At 34.8% G+C, this 23,439-nt stretch overlaps 1 protein-coding gene and 1 pseudogene across 1 annotated transcript; both read left to right on the top strand.

Annotated features, from left to right (window-relative positions):
* Positions 1–8,728: 8,728 nt before the first annotated feature.
* LOC124959430 (olfactory receptor 4A47-like) lies at positions 8,729–9,649 on the top strand. The gene has a single exon (XM_047517894.1). The coding sequence runs from the start codon at positions 8,729–8,731 to the stop codon at positions 9,647–9,649; it is 921 nt and encodes a 306-aa protein (XP_047373850.1).
* Positions 9,650–21,691: 12,042 nt separating this feature from the next.
* Positions 21,692–22,680, top strand: LOC124959429 (olfactory receptor 4A16-like; annotated as a pseudogene).
* Positions 22,681–23,439: the final 759 nt, after the last annotated feature.

Raw genomic sequence — 23,439 nt, 5'->3', positions numbered from 1 at the left:
TGGTATGATATCACTTCATGGTAGACTATAAGTAGTTAAATTGTAATATACAAGACCCCAAAATTAAAAGGTATGCTCAATAAGTGAAGAACAAAAATAAAAAGGAAGATAAAATCCATAAATAACTCAAAAGAAAGCATAAAATGAAAAAGGAGAATAAAAAACACAAAGCACATGGAAAAAAAAGCAAAATTATATGCTTTAAATTACCCTTACCACAATTACATAAAATGTAAATGGTCTAAATAAGAAAATAAAATGCAAAGATTACAGACTCCATATAAATAACAAGACTCACTTATAAATGCCTATAAAAAACACACCTTAAATATAAAATAAAAAATATTTTTGAAAATTTGTTGGTCTATAATTTCCTGTGAAATCATTAATGTAATCCAGATGAAAATGTATTTTACTTAATTCTACTACTAACTTTTTAAAAACTTTCTTTGGTTTCTATGTGTCATCTCTAAATTTGAGATTTATGCTTCTTTTACTAATTTTGTTAGTAGTGATTTATTTATTAAGTTTCTCATTCTGTCTTTAATTTTTAATTCAAAGGACTACACATTATATATTGCTATCATATGAACCTGGGATGCCCCCAATTGTCCATGAAGGATGGTCCTCTGGCTTTTGGAAGATGGTTAATACTTTAAAAGGTGAGGCCTAGTGGAAATTTTTAGGTGGTTGACGAGAATGCTATTGATGAGAATTGTTAGGACACTGGCCTCTAATCTCTTCCTCTCTTTCATTTTCATGTTCCAGAAATGCTGGGAACAGTCTGCTCAAGCACATGCTCCTCACTGTGATGAGTTGCCTTATCATAGGCCCAAAACAAAAGGGTCACTTGGTCAGGAAATGAAGCCTCCCAAACAGTGACCCAAAGTAAACCTTTTCTCTTATTAAGCCTTTCTTCGTTATAGTAATGGAAAACAATAACACAGATACTATAATTGGAAATTATTTTTATTTTCGTTGTGTTCTCCTACCTACATTCTTTTTTTTTTATTTAGTTTTTTAATTTTTTACAAACTGCATTTTGATTCCATTGTACACAAATGAGGTGCATAATTTTGTTTCTATGGTTGTACACAATGTAGATTCACACCATTCTTGTAATCATACTTGTACATAGGGTAATGATGTCTGTCTCATTCCACCATTTTTCAAACCCCCCCTCTCATTTCCTTCTACATATTCTAAATTGAAAAGTGTGCCTTTTCCCCCACATCCACGCCAACATCTACTATTGTTTGTGTTCTTGATAATAGCCATTCTAATTGGTGTAAGATGAAATCTTAGAGTTGTTTTAATTTGCATTTCTCTAATTACTAGAGATGTTGTACATTTTTTCATATATTTATTAATTGCCTATGTGTCTTCTTCTGTAAAGTGTCTGTCCAGTTCCTTGATCCATTTATTGATTAGGTTCTTTGTATTTTTGGTGTAAAGTTTTGTAAGTTCTTTATAAATACATTCTTTAGGTTAATTTTAGAGTTTTATTCTAACACTTTTAATTGGAAGATTACTAACCTACTCTTTCTTTTGTTTTTAAATAATAAAAAGATTAAGGCCTTAAATTTTCCTTTGAGCTACAGTTATAATATTTCTTGGTTTCAGATAAAATTTTTGTTTGAATAATTTTATACTTTCTAGAATTTTGGTTTTGATTTTCTCCTTCACAAAAGAGTTTTAAAAATAGGCTTGTTGGTTTTACCAACTAAAAAGTAAGAATTGATTTCTATTCACTTTCTCATTTTTTTTCTAGATTTATTTAAAATGTAGAATCAGGCATGTTTCTTATTCTAATATAAAGAACTGAAAAGTTCATTGTATACTTCTGTTTATCAAACATTATATAAGCAGTTTATAGATGTTCAGTTACAAAAATTCTCTTGTTTCACGAAAAATAATGATGCTTACAGTATAAAGAAACTTTCTCAAGTATCAAGTAATAAAAAGAATAGTTAACTATAATCAATTCTTTCAAAATCCATAATAGGCTAAATTCTAATGGTCTGATCTTAGCTCATATGTTGGTCTGCCTGGATTTTGGCTCCAAATTTAGGTTCCTGGGTCATGTAACTAATTTTCAGGTACTTGGATGCTTCCCAACTCTAAATTTCATGACTTCTTTTTAACATAGTAAATTTATTATTAAAGCAGTTTTAGATTCAACAAAATTTGTGCACAAATTACCTAGACCTTCTATATAGCCTTTGTCCCTGGCAACACAGCTCACCCACTGCCTTAGTCCACTTTCTGCTGCTGTAACAAAATAACTGAGACTGATTAATTCATGCCAAACAGATTAATTTCTCATGTTTCTGGCAGCTGGAAAGTCCAAGAGCATGACTCTGGCATGTGGAGATGCCCTGGGAGTTGAGAGCCATAGTGAAGGTGGGAGGGCAGGAGAGGGCAAGGATGAGATAGCAAGAGAGGGCTGAACTCACCTTGATCAGGATCCTGCTCCTGTGTTAACTAACCCACTCCCAGGAAAACATCATCAGCAGTGGATGAATCCCCTCTTGAGGGTCCCACCTGTCAACATGTCTGCACTGATGCTAGCATATGTAATCAGGGAACACATTTGAACCACAGCACACACTATCAAATTCCCACACCACACTGGTTCATTTGGATTCATCAATAGTGACATCATCCAAAGTTCCTAGTTTACATTAGGGTTCACCCTTGGTTGTTGGTGCTGCACTTTATATGGGCTTGGAAAAATATGTAATGATGTGCATCCTCTTCCTAACAGTTTAACTGAAATAAAAATCAGCTGTGCTGTAAAACTACTGAAATTTTTACTTTTTCCACAGTTTTGACAAGTCATATACTTGTAACCATTCGATATGCAGCCTTTTCAGGCTGGCTTCTGTCACAGGGTAGTATGTGTTGTGTTTCCTCTATGCCTTTCTGTGGTAACATAGGGCATTTCTTTTCAGTAGTGAATAACATGTTATTGTATGAGCACCCATGGTTTATTATTCAACCACTGAATGTCATCTTTGTTGCTTCTAAGTTCTGGCAATTTTGAGCAAGGATGAAAGAAATGTGTGTGCAAGTTCCTGTGCCAACATAAACTTCTGATTCATTTGGATGAGCACCAGGGAGCCTAATCGCTTGACTGTAATAATAAGAGTATGTTAGTTCATGAGAACCTACAAACCTGTCTTCTAAAATGGTCAATGTGTATGTCTTTTCTGAGATCACCTCCTATAACACTTTCAACAACACATGTCTTGCTTTCCTAGCTTTGTGGCAAGTCTTGATGTTGGGTAGTGTTCAATGTCCAATTTTGTTCTTTTCCTCTGCTGTTGTTATCCATTTTGTGTCATCATAATTAGCTTGGCAACATCTATAAAATCAGATCAGAAAGACACAAAAATTTTGATTGTGGAAAAGATCTAATTGGGAAGAACTGACCTTGATTGACAATGTTGACTCTTTCTATGCATGAACAGGGAATTTTTTTTTTTTTTTTTTTTTTTTTTTAGTTAGTTAGTTCTGTGTTCATCAGAGCATTGTAGTTTTCCTCATAGGATCTTGTAATATTTCACTAGAGCTATACCCAAGTATTTCATTTTTGAAAGTAAGCGCTACTGTGTTTTTAACTTCAACTTTCACCTGTTCATTGCTGGCATATATTAAACTGAGTATAATTGGATAATTAACCTTGTGTATTATAGCTTTATTCAAATAATTTTGTTTTACTCAGCTTTTTCACTGTTGTGAGCCCCAAAGACATGAAAGAACAAATTTAGAGGAGTAAAAGTTTATTTGGTGCTCCCGTTTCAGAGGTCTCAGTCAATAGTTGGCCAATATCATCAGGGCCAGAGGTGAGGGAGAACATCATGGTGAAGCTCAGGACATTGCAATCAGGAAGCAGAGAAGGAGCTCAGCTCAGCAGGGACACAATATAAAAAGTAAAGGCATACCCCTAGTGATTCACTTCCCCAGTCACATGTTACCTGTGTAGAGATACCACTCAGTTAATTCATATACATGGATTATTGCACTGCAGAATAAGGCTCTCACAGCCCAATCATTTCACCTCCAAATGCTTTTGCATTTTTTCACATGTGAGTATTTGTAGGATCTTTATATCTAATCCATAATACATTTGTCGATTCCAGAGTTTTGTAGAATATTGGGGGATTTTCTGCATAGATGATGTCATCTGCATAGACAGTTTGCTTTCTTTTATTAGTATGCATTTTTTTTCTTTTTCTTGTCTTATTACATTGACTGATACATCCAAGTAAATGAGGAAAAACTGGTGGGAGAGAACATTCTTCCCTTGTTTAGATCTTAGCAGAAAAATTTATAGATTATTAATATTAAGTATGATTTCAATTTTTTTTGTTATTTTGTAGATATTCTTTATTAAATTTAGGAAGTATGATTCTACCCATGGTGACAGAAAGTACTTATAATGAAGAAGTGTAGAATTTTATTGATGTTATTCTGTGATTTTTCTTTAACCTCTCGTGTGATAGAATACATTAATTGATTTTTTAACATTGAGCCAGCATTTCATACTGGGACGAATCTCAGTTGGTCATGATGTCTAATTCTTTCTATACATGGTTAGATTTGGTTTATAAATGTTTTGTGGAATTATTGCTGGACTACTAAGTGGAAGTCTTGCATACTCTTATTTGAAAAGACTTTAAATGGAATCTAAATTTCTTAGAAATATCTGTAATACTCCTGCAGGGTTTGATTCTTGCTTGTGTCATAAACTTTGCATTGTTCTATTTTCCTTCATGTACAGTGACTATTTATTATCTTGAACTTACCCCAACTCTGTTCCATGTTAGATCTTCCTGCATATATCAATGGACTCAAGGAGCAGCTTCTGATTCTCTGGAATTCAGCTCAAATATTACCTTTAAAACATTCTTATCTAATTACCTTGTTCAAAATTGTCTTGTTTATTCTTTCACAATGACCCCTTGGTTTTCTTATTCATATTAAACACAAATTAAAACTCATAATTTAAATTACTACCATGATTATTGTGTGGTCCTATTAGAAGAAAAAGTTAATGCCATAGGGGCTATAGTTTTATTTTTCCTTCTGTTTATCTACTATTGTATAGCCATCTAAGTTATTATCTATAATGTATAGACACTCTGTGATTAAAAAATAATAAAAGATGAACACAAAAATAACTAGTTAGTTACTACATCTGCATGAATCTTTTTAAAAATATACCATCCCATATCAATAGGGAGAAAAATTTGAACATAAGAAAAATGGAGAATCAAAATGGTTCTGGCAGGGAAGAGAAATGAATGACAGATTCACATACATTGGAACAAACTAAGAGGTCTGTGTTTTATTTTGGATTTATATTTGTCTTATAATGTTCTGAAGTTATTTTTTCTTGTTTAATCACTGTGACTCTACTTATGTGTTTGATTTAGTGCATGTGGACACATGGATGTTCTTTTAAAAATATGTGGAGAGTCCCAAGGAGTGTAATTAAGCAAGAATCAGCTTGGATGTGTTCCAGATGCAGGGCTCCATGTTTAATGTGTGCTCATGGTATAAAATCTTCAGCGAATCTTTAATCCTGTCAGGTAGACAATCTGTTCTGTTAGTAACAGATTTAATTATTTAGAGAGATGGTTTCTTATTATTAAAGAAGAACTTTTAGGGGCACAAGTGTATTCTCTCCTGTGGACTCTGTCCCTTGGAAGGAGACATTTTCCTCTCCTGTGTTCTGTGAACTGGATGCTCTTCTGCAGTCTGAAAAACAGTTCTTCTGTGGTCTGTGAAACTGCCACATTCTGTGTTCACACAGTTGTTTTTTACTTTCCGTTAACAACCTATAGTCTGCCAAATAGGCTAGTACTGCTTTCACAAGCCTTGACCTTTAAATCATAGGCTAGTTATATGCAATAAAGACAGAAGCAGCTTCCTATGTGACAAGTTGACAAGTGCTCCATTTCTCCTGAATAAAGCTCTTCTCCTCAGAACTTTGTGCAGGGAGTGAGTTTCCTTTTTTCATAGTTGTCCCATGTTGTAGATTAGGAGAGTGCAACACATGGTGACCCTCCAGCATTGCAGACTAGGACAGGGCAACACTCTCCATCTACCAAACACCAGTAGTTAGCCTTACCCAGAACAAAAGGAGACAGGTTAAAAAGCTGAATGGTGTTTATTAAAGTTATCAGAAATAATCTAGAAAACTTTCCTTTTCAAAACATGCTAGTTGTGATATAACTATGTTGAAATTATTTGTCTGAGTATTTACTAAATTATTTTAATATGGAAAAATTAGTTTTATTTGTACCAAGGAATCCTTTGAATACCATGTACAATGCCAGTATTTGGAAGACTCTGGAGAAAGTTGACAAACCAAATGTGTGAATTTAATATATTATCCAAGAGTAACCCAGCTTTTTCTCTTCTGTGTGCATACTAGATGGAAGACAGATTACTCACTTATTGCAGGCGAGGCAAAATTTCCTCCTTCAAACTGCAGACAAGCCTCCACAGGTAAGACTTTGTTGTCAGTAGCAGAAATCAGACTTTGAGATTGTGTGAATGTTTCATTATAGAGAAAATTATATCACACAAGTATGTAAGAAAATATTGATAAACTTCTGTAGGCAGAAAGCTGCTGTCCAGATTGTATAAGATGGTCATCAGAAATATATTTAAAAATTGAAAATTTAAGTCAGGGACCAAGTTATGTACTCAACACAATTGCTTCCATCTGGAAAGGAAGAAGGTGCGAGGTGAAAAAGCTAATTCCTCCGTCAGCATAGAGATTTCTCTCCTCTGATGACATGAGTCCAGTGTAGACCCTGAGCCTTGGTGAACTAGTGGACTCTCACTGATGACGGTAAGTTTGCCTTATGTGCACAGTGTGACACAACATAGTGATCTGTGAATACTTGTTGGTTGGATGAATGAAGAAAATATTTAATGTACCACATCCTTTGTACAATACTCAACATTGCTTTAAAGTTTGTGATATCTGCTCTGATCTCTGAAATTGGCATCTGTCAAAGAGTAAATGATAGATGTGGTAGGGACTGTCACAGTACCCAGGGGATGCAAGGGAATGGAATGAGAATGATCACATTTGCAAGATAGTATGAATAGAAAGCCCAGGGGAATGAATAAATATATGGATAGGCAAGATGAGAGGAATAAAGGAAGGTAGAACACTGCCAGAATTTGGCTTGAAAAACAAGATGGAAGGAGGTATCCTATAGTTAGGTTGACAAAATCTAAGAGGAAAGATTTATTGTGAAAAATTAAAAATTTTCTTTTGTAAATATGAAATGAATATCTAATTGAAGATGTCAATTATGTAGTTGCAGACATCACTTTTGAAAGGAGGGGGGAATAGTGCTGAAGATAGGCCAAATCAGAGTGTTTTAAGGATTTACAGGTTAGGTAAATGAGGGATACACAAGTAAAAGCTAGTAGGAGGTTTCAGTGACTGGCAAGCTGTCTGAGACTGTGGTACATACTGGTTCTTCATACTATCACATGAAATAATTGTGGTTTAGTTGTGTCCCTTCCCAATTTGTTTGCTGAGGATCTACATGTAGTACCTCAAAAAGGGGCTCTATTTGGATATACAGAGTTTGTAAGTGTAATGCAATAACAATACATTTATTAGATTGGTTCTCCATCCAATGGAGATAATAAATTATACAACATGTTTTAGTGGAGTAGAAAATTTGGATTCAGGGAGAATGATACATGAACATAAGCTGGTCATCTGGAAGTCAAGGCTGATCTTTCCTTCATGGTGTGAGGGATCGACCAATACCTATACCTTTATTTTGAATGCCTAGCAACAGCATTCTAAACCAACTTGGGGCTCTGGCAGGTGAATATGGCTTTTGGCACTGGGAAGTGGTTGCTGCTGCAATAAGTATCTAACACTTGAAGTCAACTTTGTGATTGATTAATGGGTAGATGCTGGGGAATATTTGGGAAATATGTTAGAACCAGGTTTTCTTGAAGGGATGGTGGGTAAATTGTGAACATTGAAAGGTGAGACTGGTAAGGGCTCAGCAAGGAAGGAGGAGAGCGATGGAGATGGCATCTGTCTTAGGGGACACAGACATCACTGTGAGCACAATGTTCTTGGAAACATGAGTACTAAGGTGCTGTGAGGTGACATTTCCAGTGGACCTGAGGCCAAAGGAAGTGGAGGAAGGGCATCATTTTCTGAAGACTCAGCACCAGTGTTGATATAGTGACTGGTGATCTGTAGTCTTCCATTAGTAATTTATTTTATCCCCCTTCCTATGAAAATTACCTTGAGTGAAACTTGGGTATTACACTGTGTGAGGTTATACATAACACATCTTTTCATGGATTTCCCTTTCATTCTCTCTTATTATTTCATATCTTTAAACTCATCTAAAGAGTAACTTCATCTGAGACCTTCCCAAATCTCAACAGCTTTAGCAATTGCAGCATTGTGAATCTATAGCATGGCATCAACAAATGTATTTATCAACACATTTCTGAAGTTTAAATGTTGGACTGCATAGTTATGTATCAAATCACTCAGGGCAGGAAAACTTGTCCTATTTTACTTGGATTCAGCTATCTACTGAAGGTAGTGTGCCACCAGTACACATTTTTTACATATAAGACAGATGAATAAGGATTTTGTTGTTGTTGTTTTACAGGTAAGGTGTATTACTCTCCGAAATCAGCATTAATAAATGAACAGATGGAATATAGGAACAATGAAACTTACTTTGTCCTCTTGGGCCTCACACAAAATCCAAAGGAGCAGAAAGTACTTTTTGTTATGTTCTTGCTCTTTTATATTTTGACAATTCTGGGGAACCTGCTCATTGTCATAACTGTAACCTTCAGTAAGTCCCTGGCCTCTCCAATGTACTTCTTTCTTGCTAACTTATCATTTTTGGATATCATTTATTCATCAATCATTTCCCCCAAATTGATTTCAAACTTGTTCTTAGGGGAAGTTATCATATCCTTCAAATTTTGTATGTTTCAGCTCTTTGCAGAACACCTTTTGGGTGGGTCAGAAATATGTCTTCTTTTGGTGATGGCCTGTGACCGTTATGTGGCCATCTGTAAGCCCTTGCATTACTTAGTTACCATGAGACCATGGGTGTGTATTGTGCTGCTGGTAGTTTCATGGGTTGGAGGATTTTTACACTCAATAATTCAGTTGGGCACTATTTATGGACTCCCATTCTGTGGCCCCAATATCATTGATCACTTTATGTGTGACATGTACCCCTTATTGCAACTTGTCTGTGCTGACACCTATGTCACTGGCCTCTTAGTGATTGCCAATGGGGGGCTGATGTGCTCTATTGTGTTTCTGCTCTTACTCTTGTCTTATGTGGTCATCTTTCACTCTCTGAAGAACTTGAGTCAGGAAGGGAGGCGGAAAGCTCTCTCCACCTGTGGCTCCCACATCACTGTGGTTGTCCTCTTCTTTGTTCCCTGTATTTTCATGTATGCAAGACCAGCTAAGACTTTCCCCATTGACAAGTCATTGAGTGTGTTTTACACTGTCATAACCCCCATGCTGAACCTCTTCATCTACACTCTGAGAAACTCAGAGATGACAAATGCTATGAAGAAACTCTGGAAAATAAGTCATATCAGGTAATAAATCACTGAGTCTTTCACTATGAAGAGAAACATTTCACAGTGAAGCTGTCTTCTTAGGATGCATTATTTATTTCAGAATCAAAACTGATACTGATTTGCTAAGGCATTTTTGTTAAAATAATTAAATAATAAATTATTAGTTTTGACATTAACATAGTTCCCTAGTGTATTGCTTTTTCTGTAGTGTCTTATTTATTGAGGTACGTAGGAATTTTTTGTGCACATATACTAGGAAGTCAATAAAAATGTGTAATCTCTTTATTAATAAAATATTTATAGTATTACAATCATGTTTATTTAATATTTTTCATTTATTTTTAGTAACTATGTTATCATTTATCATTTTGTGTTTACTTTCTTACCCATTTTTCTGTTACAGTATTAAGTGCTAAATATGTTTTTTATTTTATTTTGCTAGCATTACATTCATAACTTTAGTGCAATAGTTTTATTTTTAAAATAAACATGGAAAGCACAATAAGTATGAATATTACAGTGGAACACTTGTAAAATGGTAAATCTGAAAAAATATATATGATGAATTTCTCACCAGCATCTCCCAGTCCTGATACAGGTGCAGGCACTGTGTTTCTCAGGTTCTTAGTTAAGAAAGCTTATCATTTGTGTGACCTGGGTGGACTCAGAGGACATCATGCTAAATGATATAAGCCAGACACAGAAGACAAATACTGCTTGATGTCATTCATATGTGAACACTAAAATCTTCACACTCACAGAAGAAGAAAGAAGAATGACGACTATCATGACTAGAGAGTAGGACAACTAGAGATGTTGGTCTAGGAGTAGCAAGTTTCATGTGGAAGCTAACTATTTCTGGAGTTGATAGCATGGTAGCTATTGTTACTTTTGCTTTATTGTATACTGGACTCCCAAGAAGAGTGTAGTTCTGAAGCGCCCTACTACAAAAAAATTAAAGAGAACTCTAATCATGTGACATGATAGATATGCTAATTATAGTTGTCATTTCACAATGTACGAATATATCAAATATCATTGTCCACCCAAAACCTGTATGATTATTATTTGTCAATCAGATATCAGTAGAACTGAAAAAATTAAAGAAACTAAAGATGATACTACTATTATTGCTAAAATATGATTACTACTCTATGATTTACTATTTTTTGCAGTTCTTTTTGCCCATAAATTCTCTTTTAGTTGAGATTCACAGTTGTATTATTTATGTTTCAACTTTATTAGGTTGTCCATTTCTCTTTGTTTTGATGTCACCGACTTTATGAATTTTATGTTCATTTGGTGGTTCCTATTTAAATTTAGTTGTTACTTCTTTATTCTTTCTTGGTTTTTCCTGCTGTGTTCTTTGGTCATTGTCCTAACAATAAGCATTTCTTTCTTATCAAATTCTAACACTGCTAATGGATTTCTTTTGGTGAACTGGATTGATTGCTACATCCAGGATAATGTGAAATAATGGTGAAGACAGCTGAGATATGTCAATGTTTTTATTGAAATTATAAAATCAAACTGGTATGCTTTTTCTAAACACTTTGTTTGCAGTTATTTAGGTGATTAAAATATTTTACCCTTATACATATTAATGTGATCAGTTATTACATAGGATTTTATTGTATTAAACTAACTTGGCATTTGTGGACTAAACTTTGGTAGGGTTACATTATGTTGTTTCCTTATATTGAAGGTTTCTTATGGTTCTTTTCAAGGTTTTTTGCATCAATTTGTATAATTAAAAAAGGTATAAACATCCACATATGTAACACTATTTTGGAAAGTTATATACCAAGATTTTGATCATATTTCAAAAATCCACCCCAATATTTTATATCCCTATCATACTTTCTGGTCAATTACAACATTTAAAGGTAGCACTGTTGACTCACTTCTCTGTGTTTTTTTGTTTTGTTTTATTTTTTTTTCCATTAGAGAGACTTCATTATTTTTAATTTTTTCAGTACTGGGGATTGAGCTGCATTCAATTATTTTTTAAATGGTCTTCCTAAGTTGCTGAGGCTGGCTTTAAACTTGCAGTCCTCCTGCTTCAGTCCTCTGAGCTGCACTTCTCTGTATATTTTACTTTAAGTTTTCTATTATTTATTTCTCTCTAGAATAGAAGTTACTGATCAGTTCTTGGCACCTTTAATAGAGCTAGCCATGGTAAATAATTGTTGAATGAGTGCTTTATAGAAATACTTTTTTGGGGGGCACTGGAGATTGAACTCAGGGACACACAAAAAGTGAGCCACATCCCAACTCTATTTTGTATTTTTATTTACAGAAAGGGGTCTCACTGAGTTGCTTAGTGCCTCGCTTTCTCTGAGGCTCTTTGCTATTTCACCAACTATTCCAGTCACATCCCCCTTATGGCAAAAGAGAACACAAAGGCACACATTGCATTTTCCTGTCATATGCAAAGCAAGGATTCCTTTCATGGGAACCATTCCTGATCCTTTCTTTTCTTCTGGATTCAAGTATACTTAAGTTGTTTTTATAGAATTTGCCTCTGGAATCCACTCAAACAAGCATTTCAGGAGTGGACTTAGGCAATAGAAGGCTGCATGTCCATATTAAAAACTGTGTGTGTGTGTGTGTGTGTGTGTGTGTGTGTGTGTGTGTGTGCTTTAAGGTCAAACTCCTCCACATGGCTCATGATGAAACCCCCACCTTGAGCAGTATGATGCTACCTATGAAGAGGCATAATGACCGTTTAGGCCTGCACAATAGAAACCTAGAGCTCCCCTAGAGCTCCCCTCGAGCTTCTCACTCTGCAAAGACTTGCAGAGTAAATCTCAGTTATTTGGGAGAAATTCCTAAGTGCTCCTGTTTAGATTTGTGGGTTGTTTCTTTAGGTTGAGGTTCAAGTCATGTCTTTGGCAGGAGGTTCTGCATGGGATCCTGAATTCCTCTTACATACCACACGCATGTTCATCACTGTGATCTGAATTGTTACTTGCAATGCCACATTTATTCACTGGGCTTTGATGATATCTTTTGTGCATGCCTACTCTTCAAGAAACAATTGTGAGCCAACTTTGAGTTGACTCTGGAGGCACTTCCTTAAAACAACTTATAGATAATTTGTTTTTCAGAAAATAGCCAGGCACAGTGTTGCACACACATAATTCCAGGAACTGTATAATTACACAAACAGTGTAACTCTACTTTGTATACAACCAGAGAAATGGAAGTATACAACCAGAGAAATGGAAGTTGTACCCCATTTGTGAACAATGAATCAAAAAAAAAAAATACTGCACATCACTGGCCACAGTAGTGTAACTCAGGAGACTGATTCAGGAGGGTCGTAAGTTCAAGGTCAGGCTGGGTTATTTGGGAGACCTTGTCTCAATAAAAATTAAAATGTCTGGGGATGTAGCACAGTGGTAGACTGTTTGCCTAGCATATGTAAGACTTGAGGCTTAATTCTCAGTACTGTAAAAAACAAAAATATAACAAAAAAACAAAAAACTGCACACAAATTTTTATTGTGATTGTTTTACATGATCATCCCAAATTGGGAATATCTCAGTGTCTTTCAATTGATGAGTGGATATGAAAACTGGGTTATATATATAACTGAATACAATACAAAAATAAAGAGGGAAAACCACAGATATAAGCAATGATATGGATAGAATATATCATTTTTTTAATGCTAAACTGAAGAAGCCAAACTCCAAAAGTTACATACACATGATTCCATGAGATTTTATAAAAGGCAAAAAAAAATATGGATAGTCAATAGATTCGTGATTGCCAGGGCCTGAGGTGGGGAGAGGGATTGATTATGACAAGGCCCTAAAGAATTGTTTTTAAATGAAATAAACATTTTATATATTAATTGTAGTGGTGTTTATACAGCTGAATACATTAATAGAATTAGTTTTTGGTTTACAAATTGTACCTCAGTACAATTTGACTTTATATTAAAAAAAAAAAAATCCCAGCAGCTCATGAGACTGAATCAGGAGGGTTACCAGTTCAAAGGCAGCTTCAGTCAATTTACGGAGGCACTCAGAAAGTTAGCAAGACCCAGTCTCAAATTAAAAAAAATAAAAGAGATCTAGGAATGTTTGGCTTAGTGATTAAGCACCCCTTGATTCAATTCCTGGTACAAAAAAAAATGTAAAATGTAATTTGTTTCTCAGGAAATTATGTCTAGGTGTTACCATGTGTTAGCTGGTTCAGTTGATTCTCCATTTGTTATCAATATTCTCTTCTTCCTTTTGGATATTACACTATAAAAGAGAGAGGGAGAGAGAGAGAGAGAGAGAGAGAGAGAGAAAGAGAGAAAGAGAGAGAGAGAGAGAGAGAGAGAGAGAGAGAGAGAGAGAGAGAGAGAGAGAGAATCTGAACAAAGAATTTTTAAGGTATGAGTCTACCCATATATGAGCAGCTCATGATTTTAACATTTTATCTAGTTTCTACTGATGTTTGCCTGAAAAGGTTTTGAAGGTCTCCTCCAATAGGAAGAGTAGAAGGGGCAGCTTCTGTGCAGTGAGTGTGTTGTGGATGCAGAAATCTGCAGTGGGAGGTGCTGGAGGGATTGGCAGAGGCTGGAGGACTTGTATGAAGTCCTGTTCCTTCAGCTCATGTGGTGCAGGATGCACACTGTTCTTACTGCCTATTCTCAGGATGTTAGGAGCATCCTTAATAACTGGTAATAACTGGAATTCCATTTGTGATTCTTGTATTTTTGTTTTGACATGAAAACTCACATAAAAAGGAGAAATATTCTCTTTTAAAATACTTAAAGAATAATTGATTTTAGTGTTTTGCTATTAAGCATGGTACTGACTTTGGGTATAAGATTTATTTCTTCATTTTATGTTAAGAAAAAAAATAATAAACATAAGTATTTTCAGAAATTTATATAGCATTAACTAATTATTCTTTAAGAACTTATTAAATGAACTTATCGTCTTTCTTTTGGACCTATTTATGAGTATATATAAACTTTCCAATATTCAATTATACTTGTTCTTAGAATGTTCATTTTGACCATGATGGGAAAACACAGATTTACACTTACATCTATGACAAGCTAATAAGCCAAAGACACAGAAACAACTCTTTTTTTTTTTACTTTTTTCAGACTGCATTTTGATTCATTGTACACAAATGGGGTACATCATTTCATTTCTATGGTTGTACACGATGTAGATTCATACCATTCGTGTAATCATATATGTACATAAGGTAATGATGTCTGTCTCATTCCACCATTTTTCATACCCCCTCCCTCTCATTTCCTTCTACATAATCTAAAGTTCCTCCATTCTTCTCTCACTCCCCAAACCCTCACCCCCATTATATATCATTCTCCAGGGAAAATATTTGGCCTTTGGTTTTTTGAATGAATAAAAAAAAGTTGTATATATACACAATGGAATATTGTTCATCCATAAAGAATAATAATATTATGGCATTTGCAAATAAATGGATGGAATTGGAGAAAATCAGGTTAAGTAAAACAAGCCAATCCCAGAGACAACTCTTTTGAACACATTTGACAATAGAAAACAATTAACGGGAAACATTGAGAGATGGTAAACAAACAAGTTGATATGTTGTATAATCTCTGCTTCTATTTACAGCTGTAGAGACATATGCACCCAATAACTGACCACCTAAAAAGAAATACTGAATCTGAAGGGAGAGGCAAATTCTAGTATAATAATAATAATAATAATAATAATAATAATAATAGATGAGGACTTATATTGCCCACTTTCATTAATGGAAAGATTTTATAGACAGAATATCAACCAAGAAACTTCAGACTTAATCTACACTATAGACCAAATGGACCTAAAAGATATTTGCAGAACATTTCATACAACAGCTGTGAACTGTGTTTTTTTTCATCAGCACACAGAACATTTTCCAGGAAAGGTCACATTTTAGGCCACAAAATGAAAGTCACCAGATTTTTAAAATATCAAAATTATATCATGTGTCTTCTCTGACTATAACAAAATAAGAAGTCAACAACAAAGGAAATTGTGGAAGTTGTGCAAACACTTGGAAATTATTCAACCTTGCTCTAAAACAACAAATGGATTAATGAAGATATAAAAAGGGAAGGGTAAACTTCTTGAAAGCCCCCAAAATGACTGAGAATATTTGCAAACATATGGAATGGAGAAAAAGCAGTATGGAAGTTTAGAACTGGGGATGCAGCTTAGTGTTAAGAGTGTTAGACTGGCATGTGCAAGTCCCTGGGTTGGATCACAGCTCTAAAGGCAAAAAAAAAAAAAAAAAAGAGGAAAGTTTACACAAAAAAATTGAGTGAGTTCAAATAATTAAAATCAGAACATGAAAAATGCAACAAATATTTTAAAAATTCCAACAAATAAAAAGTTATTTTTAAAAGTTAAAAAAAATTAAACAAAATTTTAGCTAACCAAATTAAAACAAAGAAGACCCAAACAAACAATCTCAGAGATGAAAATGAAGGTATTACAACTGACATCATGGAAATATGAAAGATAATTAGTGATTCTTAAAAACAAATACATACCAACAAATTGCAAACAAATAGAAAACATGGATGAATCCCTCTGCACATATGACATCAAGATTGAAATGTGACAAAAACATAAGATCTAAGTATACCAATATTGCATAACAAAACTCAATCAGTAATAAAAGTCAACCAAGAAAGAAAATTAAATCCCAGAACTCGATGTCTTCATTATAGAATCTTATCAAATTTTTATTTATTTATGCATTTATTGGTACCAAGGATTGATCCCATGGACACTTAATCACTGAGCTCTATCCCCAGCTCTTTTCTTTTTTGTTTTGTTTTTCAATTTTTTTGGGGGGGTGCTGGGGATCAAACCCAGGGCCTTGTACTTACAAGGCAAGCACTCTACCAACTGAGCTATCTCTCCAGCCCCTTGTTTTTTAAATTTTGAGACAGGGTCTCACTAAGTTACATAGGGCCTCACTGAGTTGCAGAGGCTGGCCTTGAATTTCTGATTCTCCTCCCTGAGCCTCCTGATTGACTGAAGTGACAGGTATGCCCCATTGCACCTGGCTCTACCAATCTTTTAAGGAGGAACTAGTGTCTATTGTTCTCCATTCCAAAAACATAAAAGGGAAACAATTCTTCAGATTCATTCTATGAGACAGTATTACCCTGGGATCTGAATTTTTTCTCTTCAAATTAGATGCTTTTTTTTTTTTTCCATAACTCTAGGCAGTCAGCTACTTTCTTGGCAAGACCCAAATTCTCCTCCACTAGGGAATGCTCAAGGGAAGGAAACTGTTCAGGAGAGATTACTTAATTTGAATTCATTCCAAATGTGCTAACAAGCTAATCTATTAGAAATAGAGATGATATAAAAAATCATAGATGGAATTTGCACATTTAAATGGAAGGATTATTTTCTTGTTAGAATGACCCAAGAGATTTCTGAAAACTCAAATTCTGGAACAAGTCTTCTCTTAGTATCTAGTCCTTTATGTCCCATTTTCTTGTAATAGTCTGGCTATTTAGAGAAGTTTCCAGAAGGTCTCATTTTTCTGGGATGAGATTATGCAGATATGGACACTGTTTTAATTAGTAAGGAAGGGGACTTACGAAGATTCTTTTGAATGAGCAGCACACTGAAGAGTTCTGTGTCTACCTGTGAGAAAACTCCATCGTCAGCTTTGTAGTGAGGCTACATCTCACTCTTTGCTCTGGTAGGTAAAGTGCTTAATAAGTAAGCAGTGAATTATCATAAACACTCAAACTCATGTCCTTCTTGGTTTCTTCACACTAATTGTCTAGAATAGACAAAAATATTATGTAACCAATCTTAGTGTTGCTTGATCATTTGTTTACTGTGCCATCAAATAATGGGTTTGACCAAGTTCATTTTCACTAGTTAGATCAAATTTTGGTGCATTATGAGTATACATAAGAGTGAGATACATCGTGACATATTTGTGAATGCACATAACATAATTTGATCAACTTCATTTCTCAGAACTGTCCTTTTCCTCCCTTTTCTCCTCCATCTTCCTCAATTGTATTGGTCTCCTTTTTATTTTCATGAGGTCCCTTTTCTTAAAAATAGCTTTTTCTCTCTTCTACAGATGAGAGACAACATATGACCCTTGACTCCTGAGTGTGGCTTATATTGCTCAACATAATGTTCTCCAGTTCCATGTTTCCTGCAAATACAATTGTCTTGATTTTAGATAGTTTTGCAAACATAACATTTTATTTTCTATGAATCTGTTTTCCCAGCAGGGGAGAATAACAGACTACATTTGTACTATAAATACCGATATTTTAAAATGATTTTATATTTAAGGTATACACATGGATACATTTATGCTTCTCTGAGAGACTGAGATAATGGAGATCTCTGGAAATATATTTTCTGTAGCCACTTAGAACTATTCATGGATTCACTGGTTAGCCACATATTACCATGTGTTCTATGAAGACTCATAGGTACATGAGGCACTGCAGGTACCCTCAGTGAATGAAGTATTGATTTGTGGATCAAGGACAAGACCCAAATGTGAATTCATGGAACTACTAAAAATGAATACTTATTGAAAAGTCCTGTGATCTAATTAAATATAGCAAATATCTTACAGTTCATGTATTCTCAAAGGAGGTATTAGAACTGGGAAAATTGAGTTGACAAAACACAAATTAATTCAAATATACCAAGTATATTTGGTTTAATGGTACATCCTGATTAATATTTATTAAAGTTTGCCAAATGACGAGTAATATATGTTAAAAGTACAAAGAAGAATCCACTGTTTTTATTACTTGAGTTTATGGGATATTATATTTTACATGATATGTAAATAAAAAAGTATAATCATTTTTAGAACATTTGGATGAGTGAATTTAAAATTGTATGACATACCAAGAATGTGAGAATATAAGATGACAAATGTCTGTTATTTCCTGGAAGCACATAGGAACTTTTCTATGTCAGTCTTGAAATTATCCCAGAATATATGTCAGAGATAGGTACATAAAGAAACCCGTGCTCAGGGAAGTACCTCATCTACTGTCACCGGCATTTTTAAAATTATTATAGTACAGAACTACATATGGTGATTTTAAATTATGAGTATCATTTTAAAGAACTATTTTCCTTAAAAATGTGTCAAATTATTTTTATGGTATAGTGTTAATTCCATGGTTTCGTTGGAAACTACAGTAATATTATTTTTTCACTGTTTATAGTATCAAATCTTTGACAATGTAAACTATACATTCATGCAACTTACATAAGTTGCATAGTTTAGTTTTATACATTTAAATAGTATAGTTTTATACATTTAAATAGTGTATATAGTATAGTTTGGGCACTCTATAGAATATTCATCCTAGTGAAATCCTACAATGACAATCAATGACAGTAAATACACTGAACATTGCAGGACGTAAGATGTGAAAAAAAGAGAATTGGGCATAGACTACTTTATACCCTTGTGTTTTTAAGAGCTATGCCTTTATCAGTGTATAGCTTTAACATCCACAGTACTCCTGAATCAGAAAGAAAGAGTAACTTGAACAAGACACTTAGAAGGTTCATCATAGCTGGACTCTAAAGAAAGCTCATCTGTACATGTTCTCCCCACTACCAAATCCAGAGAATAGTATCCTCTCACTTTCTTTCCAAATATGTTCCTGTATAGGTAAATATTCATAGTACTTTATATAATGAAATAGATAATTCCTTAGACATGCAGGTTTATCTTACACCCTGAATGTGTTCATAAGTTACAGGAATACTGTTCTTTAAACCTGGATTCTGTCAATGGTTCTTATTGGATTAATACAGATTCTAATTTGTTTTGATGCACTGCTCATGGTGAAATTATGAGGAACATTAATAATAGCCATACTACAGTGACAAAGCCACATCAATGTTTATAACAGCTCAATCCACAATAGCTAAACTATGGAACAAAAACTATGCGTCCTTCAATAGATTGATGGATAAAGAAAATGTAATACATATACATATATACAAGGGGATATTATTCGGCTTTAAAGAAGAATGGAAATATGGCATTTGCTAGTAAATGGATGGAGTTGAAGAATAACTTGCTAAGTGAAATAAGCCAATCCCCAAAAAACAAAGGACAAATGTTTTCTCTGATATGTGGATGCTAATTCACAGTAGTGGGGTGTGCTAGGGAAGAATAGAATTACTTTAGGTAGAGGGGAGTGAAGGAACGGGTAAAGGGGTAGGAAGGATTGTGGAGTGAAGGAGACATTATTACCTCATGTACATGTATGATTGCATGACCAATGTGATTGTACAACACGTACAATCTGAAAACGAAAATTTATACTCCATTTATATATGATTAATCAAAATGCATAAATCATTCTACCATCATGTCTAACTAATTAGAACAAATTTTAAAAATTAAAAAATAATAATAATAGCTCTCATTGTTTCAATTTTACCAGGTGCTCAACAGCACTCATTCAAAGTAATTGCATGCAATAAAAATGCCCCTAAGAAGTAGATTTGTGGGTCTCCGTATGTTAAAAAATGATAAAACAGAGGTACAGGGAGGTTTATTCAGTTGCCCATGCTCCAATGGAGAGCAAGTGGATGAACCTGGGATTGGTCCAGAATCTACAGTGTTCATCCAGGTTCTCTACTTTCCATTCATGAATGTCTTGGGTCCTATGTTGGTAACTACTGAATGAGAAATTTAGAGTCATTATTTAGTCACCATAGTTACCACCTCCTGTTTACCACTAGTTAGCACTTTTAAACAGTAATAACCATGGAAATTTTATTTAATTCTGCAAATCTTAAAATTGAAAAAAGTAAAAAGAATAGGAAAAGGTGAAGTCAAAACATTTATAGTGTTGTAGTTGGACAGAAAAGAATTCTGATTTCATATAGTTCATTCTCTTTATTTTCCAATGTGAAAATGGAGACATATTTGTAATTGCATTTAGAAAATGACAAAAACTCATACCTTCTCATGCTAAGAATGGACATTTCCTCTAGTGTGCTGCCTTTTGGAATCTGTACAATGCAGTTCTGTTTGTAAGCACTCTGTGTACTAAGAAACATTAGCTAGAAAGTCTTGTTCCTCTGTTCTTTCACTTTTCAGTTTCCCTTTTTTTCTTTCCTTACCACCCAGCTCACCCCAATAGTTCTGAAAATAATGTACTAACAGCTGACACAGTGGGTGGTGATGGTGACACTTGAAGGATTACTTCATTAAAATTAAAAATGTTGAAAATCAGGATAGTGTATATAAATGTGTAAAGAATGTGGCATGTGGCAGAGGCAGGAATACAATCCATAGAATCATAGATTCTGAAAATGTTGACATTCAGGACCCCATGAAGTAATTGGTACAGGGGGAAATGTGCCCTATCATTTTTGCAGTTATTTGATACAGTTCAGGTCCAGTTTTCAAATTTAATGAGAGGTGTATGAAGACTGAATGTCATTAAGACATGCACAGTAGATGTCTAGTAGTGCACTTACATAGTATTGAGCTAGATTGTCCAGAAGAGGTGATATTTTTGGTACTACACAGATTATCTGGTAAAGTTTTCCCATAAATACAACTAACTCAAAGGACTGACTCTACAATACTTTGTATGTTTAGGGTTTATGCCACCATTATCGAATAGGAATCTTGAAAGCAGAAACTCTTTTCCTGTTCATGATTGCTGACTTCTGTGCCAAGAAGAAAGATGATTGAAAGAAGATATTAAACGTATGAATGACAGTTGGACCTTTGTCTACCCTTCTCCACAGAGACCCACTGAGATCTTAAGATAGAATCTCTTACTTGTAAGTCCATCAAAATCATCCAAAGGGAAACACAATTTTCAAGGGAAGGTCTACTGGGCTCCTTGGAAGAGGACCTGAACAGGTGCTCACTCAGTTTTCACAGTGTGTTCACCACTGCAGAAGATGGAAAGATGAAGGTGTGCTCCATGACAGAGGGGATTCATGTCCTGTTCAGTTCCATGGCAGGTGCTGTTCTCTGAGCTCTCACCTATGAAACAAGCCTCATGGGAGAGTGAATGGGACAGAATAACAATGTCATAGAATTCGTCCTCCTGGGCCTCACCCAGGATCCTGATGGGCAAAAGGCATTATTTGTCATGTTATTACTCATCTACATTGTGACGATGGTGGGCAATCTGCTCATTGTGGTGACCGTCATTGCCAGCCCCTCCTTGGGCTCCCCCATGTACATCTTCCTTGCCTATCTGTCACTCATGGATGCTCTTTATTCCAGTGCCATCTCACCCAAGATGATTATAGACTTACTCTATGATAAAAAGACAATTTCCTTCCCAGCATGCATGGGCCAGCTCTTCACAGATCACCTATTTGGGGGTGCTGAGGTCTTCCTTCTGATGGTGATGGCCTATGATCGCTATGTGGCCATCTCTAAGCCACTGCACTACTTGAGCATCATGAATAGGCGGGTTTGCATCCTCCTGTTGGTGGTGGCCTGGGTGGGAGGTTTTGTACACTCTGTGGTTCAACTTGCCTTTGTGTACAATCTCCCCTTCTGTGGTCCCAATGTCATCGACCACTTTATCTGTGACATGTACCCATTACTGGAACTTGCATGTACTGACACCTACTTTATAGGCCTCACTGTGGTTGCCAATGGTGGAGCAATCTGTATGGTCATTTTTATCCTTCTTCTGTTCTCCTATGGTTTCATCCTAAACTCCCTGAAATCCTATAGCCTGGAAGGCAGACGCAAAGCCCTGTCTACCTGCAGCTCCCACATCACGGTGGTTGTCCTCTTTTTTGTTCCCTGTATTTTCATTTATGTCAGACCTGTTTCTACCTTTCCTATTGATAAACCCATAAGTGTGGTTTTCACAGTTATCACTCCCATGATGAATCCTTTAATATACACATTGAGAAATGCAGAGATGAAAAACGCTATGAAAAAACTCTGGTGTAAAAAGTTAACTACAGGTAAAATAAGAATGGATCTCCCATGTTGAATCCTTTGGGTACTAATTCTAAAACAAGAAATGGGTGGTAAGTTCTAACAAATATTGGTGTGGTCAACTCAATGTAGTCTCCAGGGATGCTTCTCTTTACTCATAATCATCGAAGAGTAGAATAAATTATCTTTTGAGTGTGGGATCAAATTGGAAAAGAATTAGAACTGATGAATAAAAGGTATGGGTGTTTATTCTAAGCAAAAACAAAATGAAGCTAAACTAAAAATTCATTCTTCAATTTATCTTGAAATGAGACTTTAAATAAAGTGTCTATTAAAATTCAAAAATTTGGTGTCACCCAAATTAATCAGAAAGAAATTCCAGATAAACATCTGGAGCCAGAAGATTAATTCTTAAATCTTAATATTCATTATTCTGTTAGCTTGACACATTTCTTTAGCTGTATATATATTTTGTTTTAAGATTAATTTTCTGTTGGGGTCAATGTCTATGAAGTTTTAGTTTAAGATATTTGGATGGCAAATTACTTTTGTTCAAGACATTAGTAGTGAAGACTTTGTCAGTGGGGATGTCAGTGATGAAAACAGATTTGAGTTCTTTTGCAGGTACTTGTTTTAGAAAAACATCTAGTCCAGTAAACTTTATTGTTACTGTCTACACTAGTGATCATGTGCAATTTTACCCCTCATTGAAGAACAGGTAAAGCTTCTTATTTTGTCTTCATGATGTTGAAGATATTATTAAAGAAATAACACTTTGCATAGCATCCTGTCCCTTAAAATTTGTTTTCAACTTAAATATGTATAGTTTTAAATTTGGTGGGGATGGGAAGGATG

This window comes from Sciurus carolinensis, chromosome 11, assembly GCF_902686445.1.
Source record: "Sciurus carolinensis chromosome 11, mSciCar1.2, whole genome shotgun sequence".
Taxonomy (NCBI): Eukaryota; Metazoa; Chordata; class Mammalia; order Rodentia; family Sciuridae; genus Sciurus; species Sciurus carolinensis.
The sequence above is the reverse complement of the archived record's forward strand: the minus strand, read 5'-3'. Positions and strand labels throughout refer to the sequence as shown.

Coding starts and splice junctions, on each gene's coding strand:
- LOC124959430 (XM_047517894.1), top strand. CDS start 8,729: ATGGAATATAGGAACAATGAAACTTACTTTGTCCTCTTGGGCCTCACA.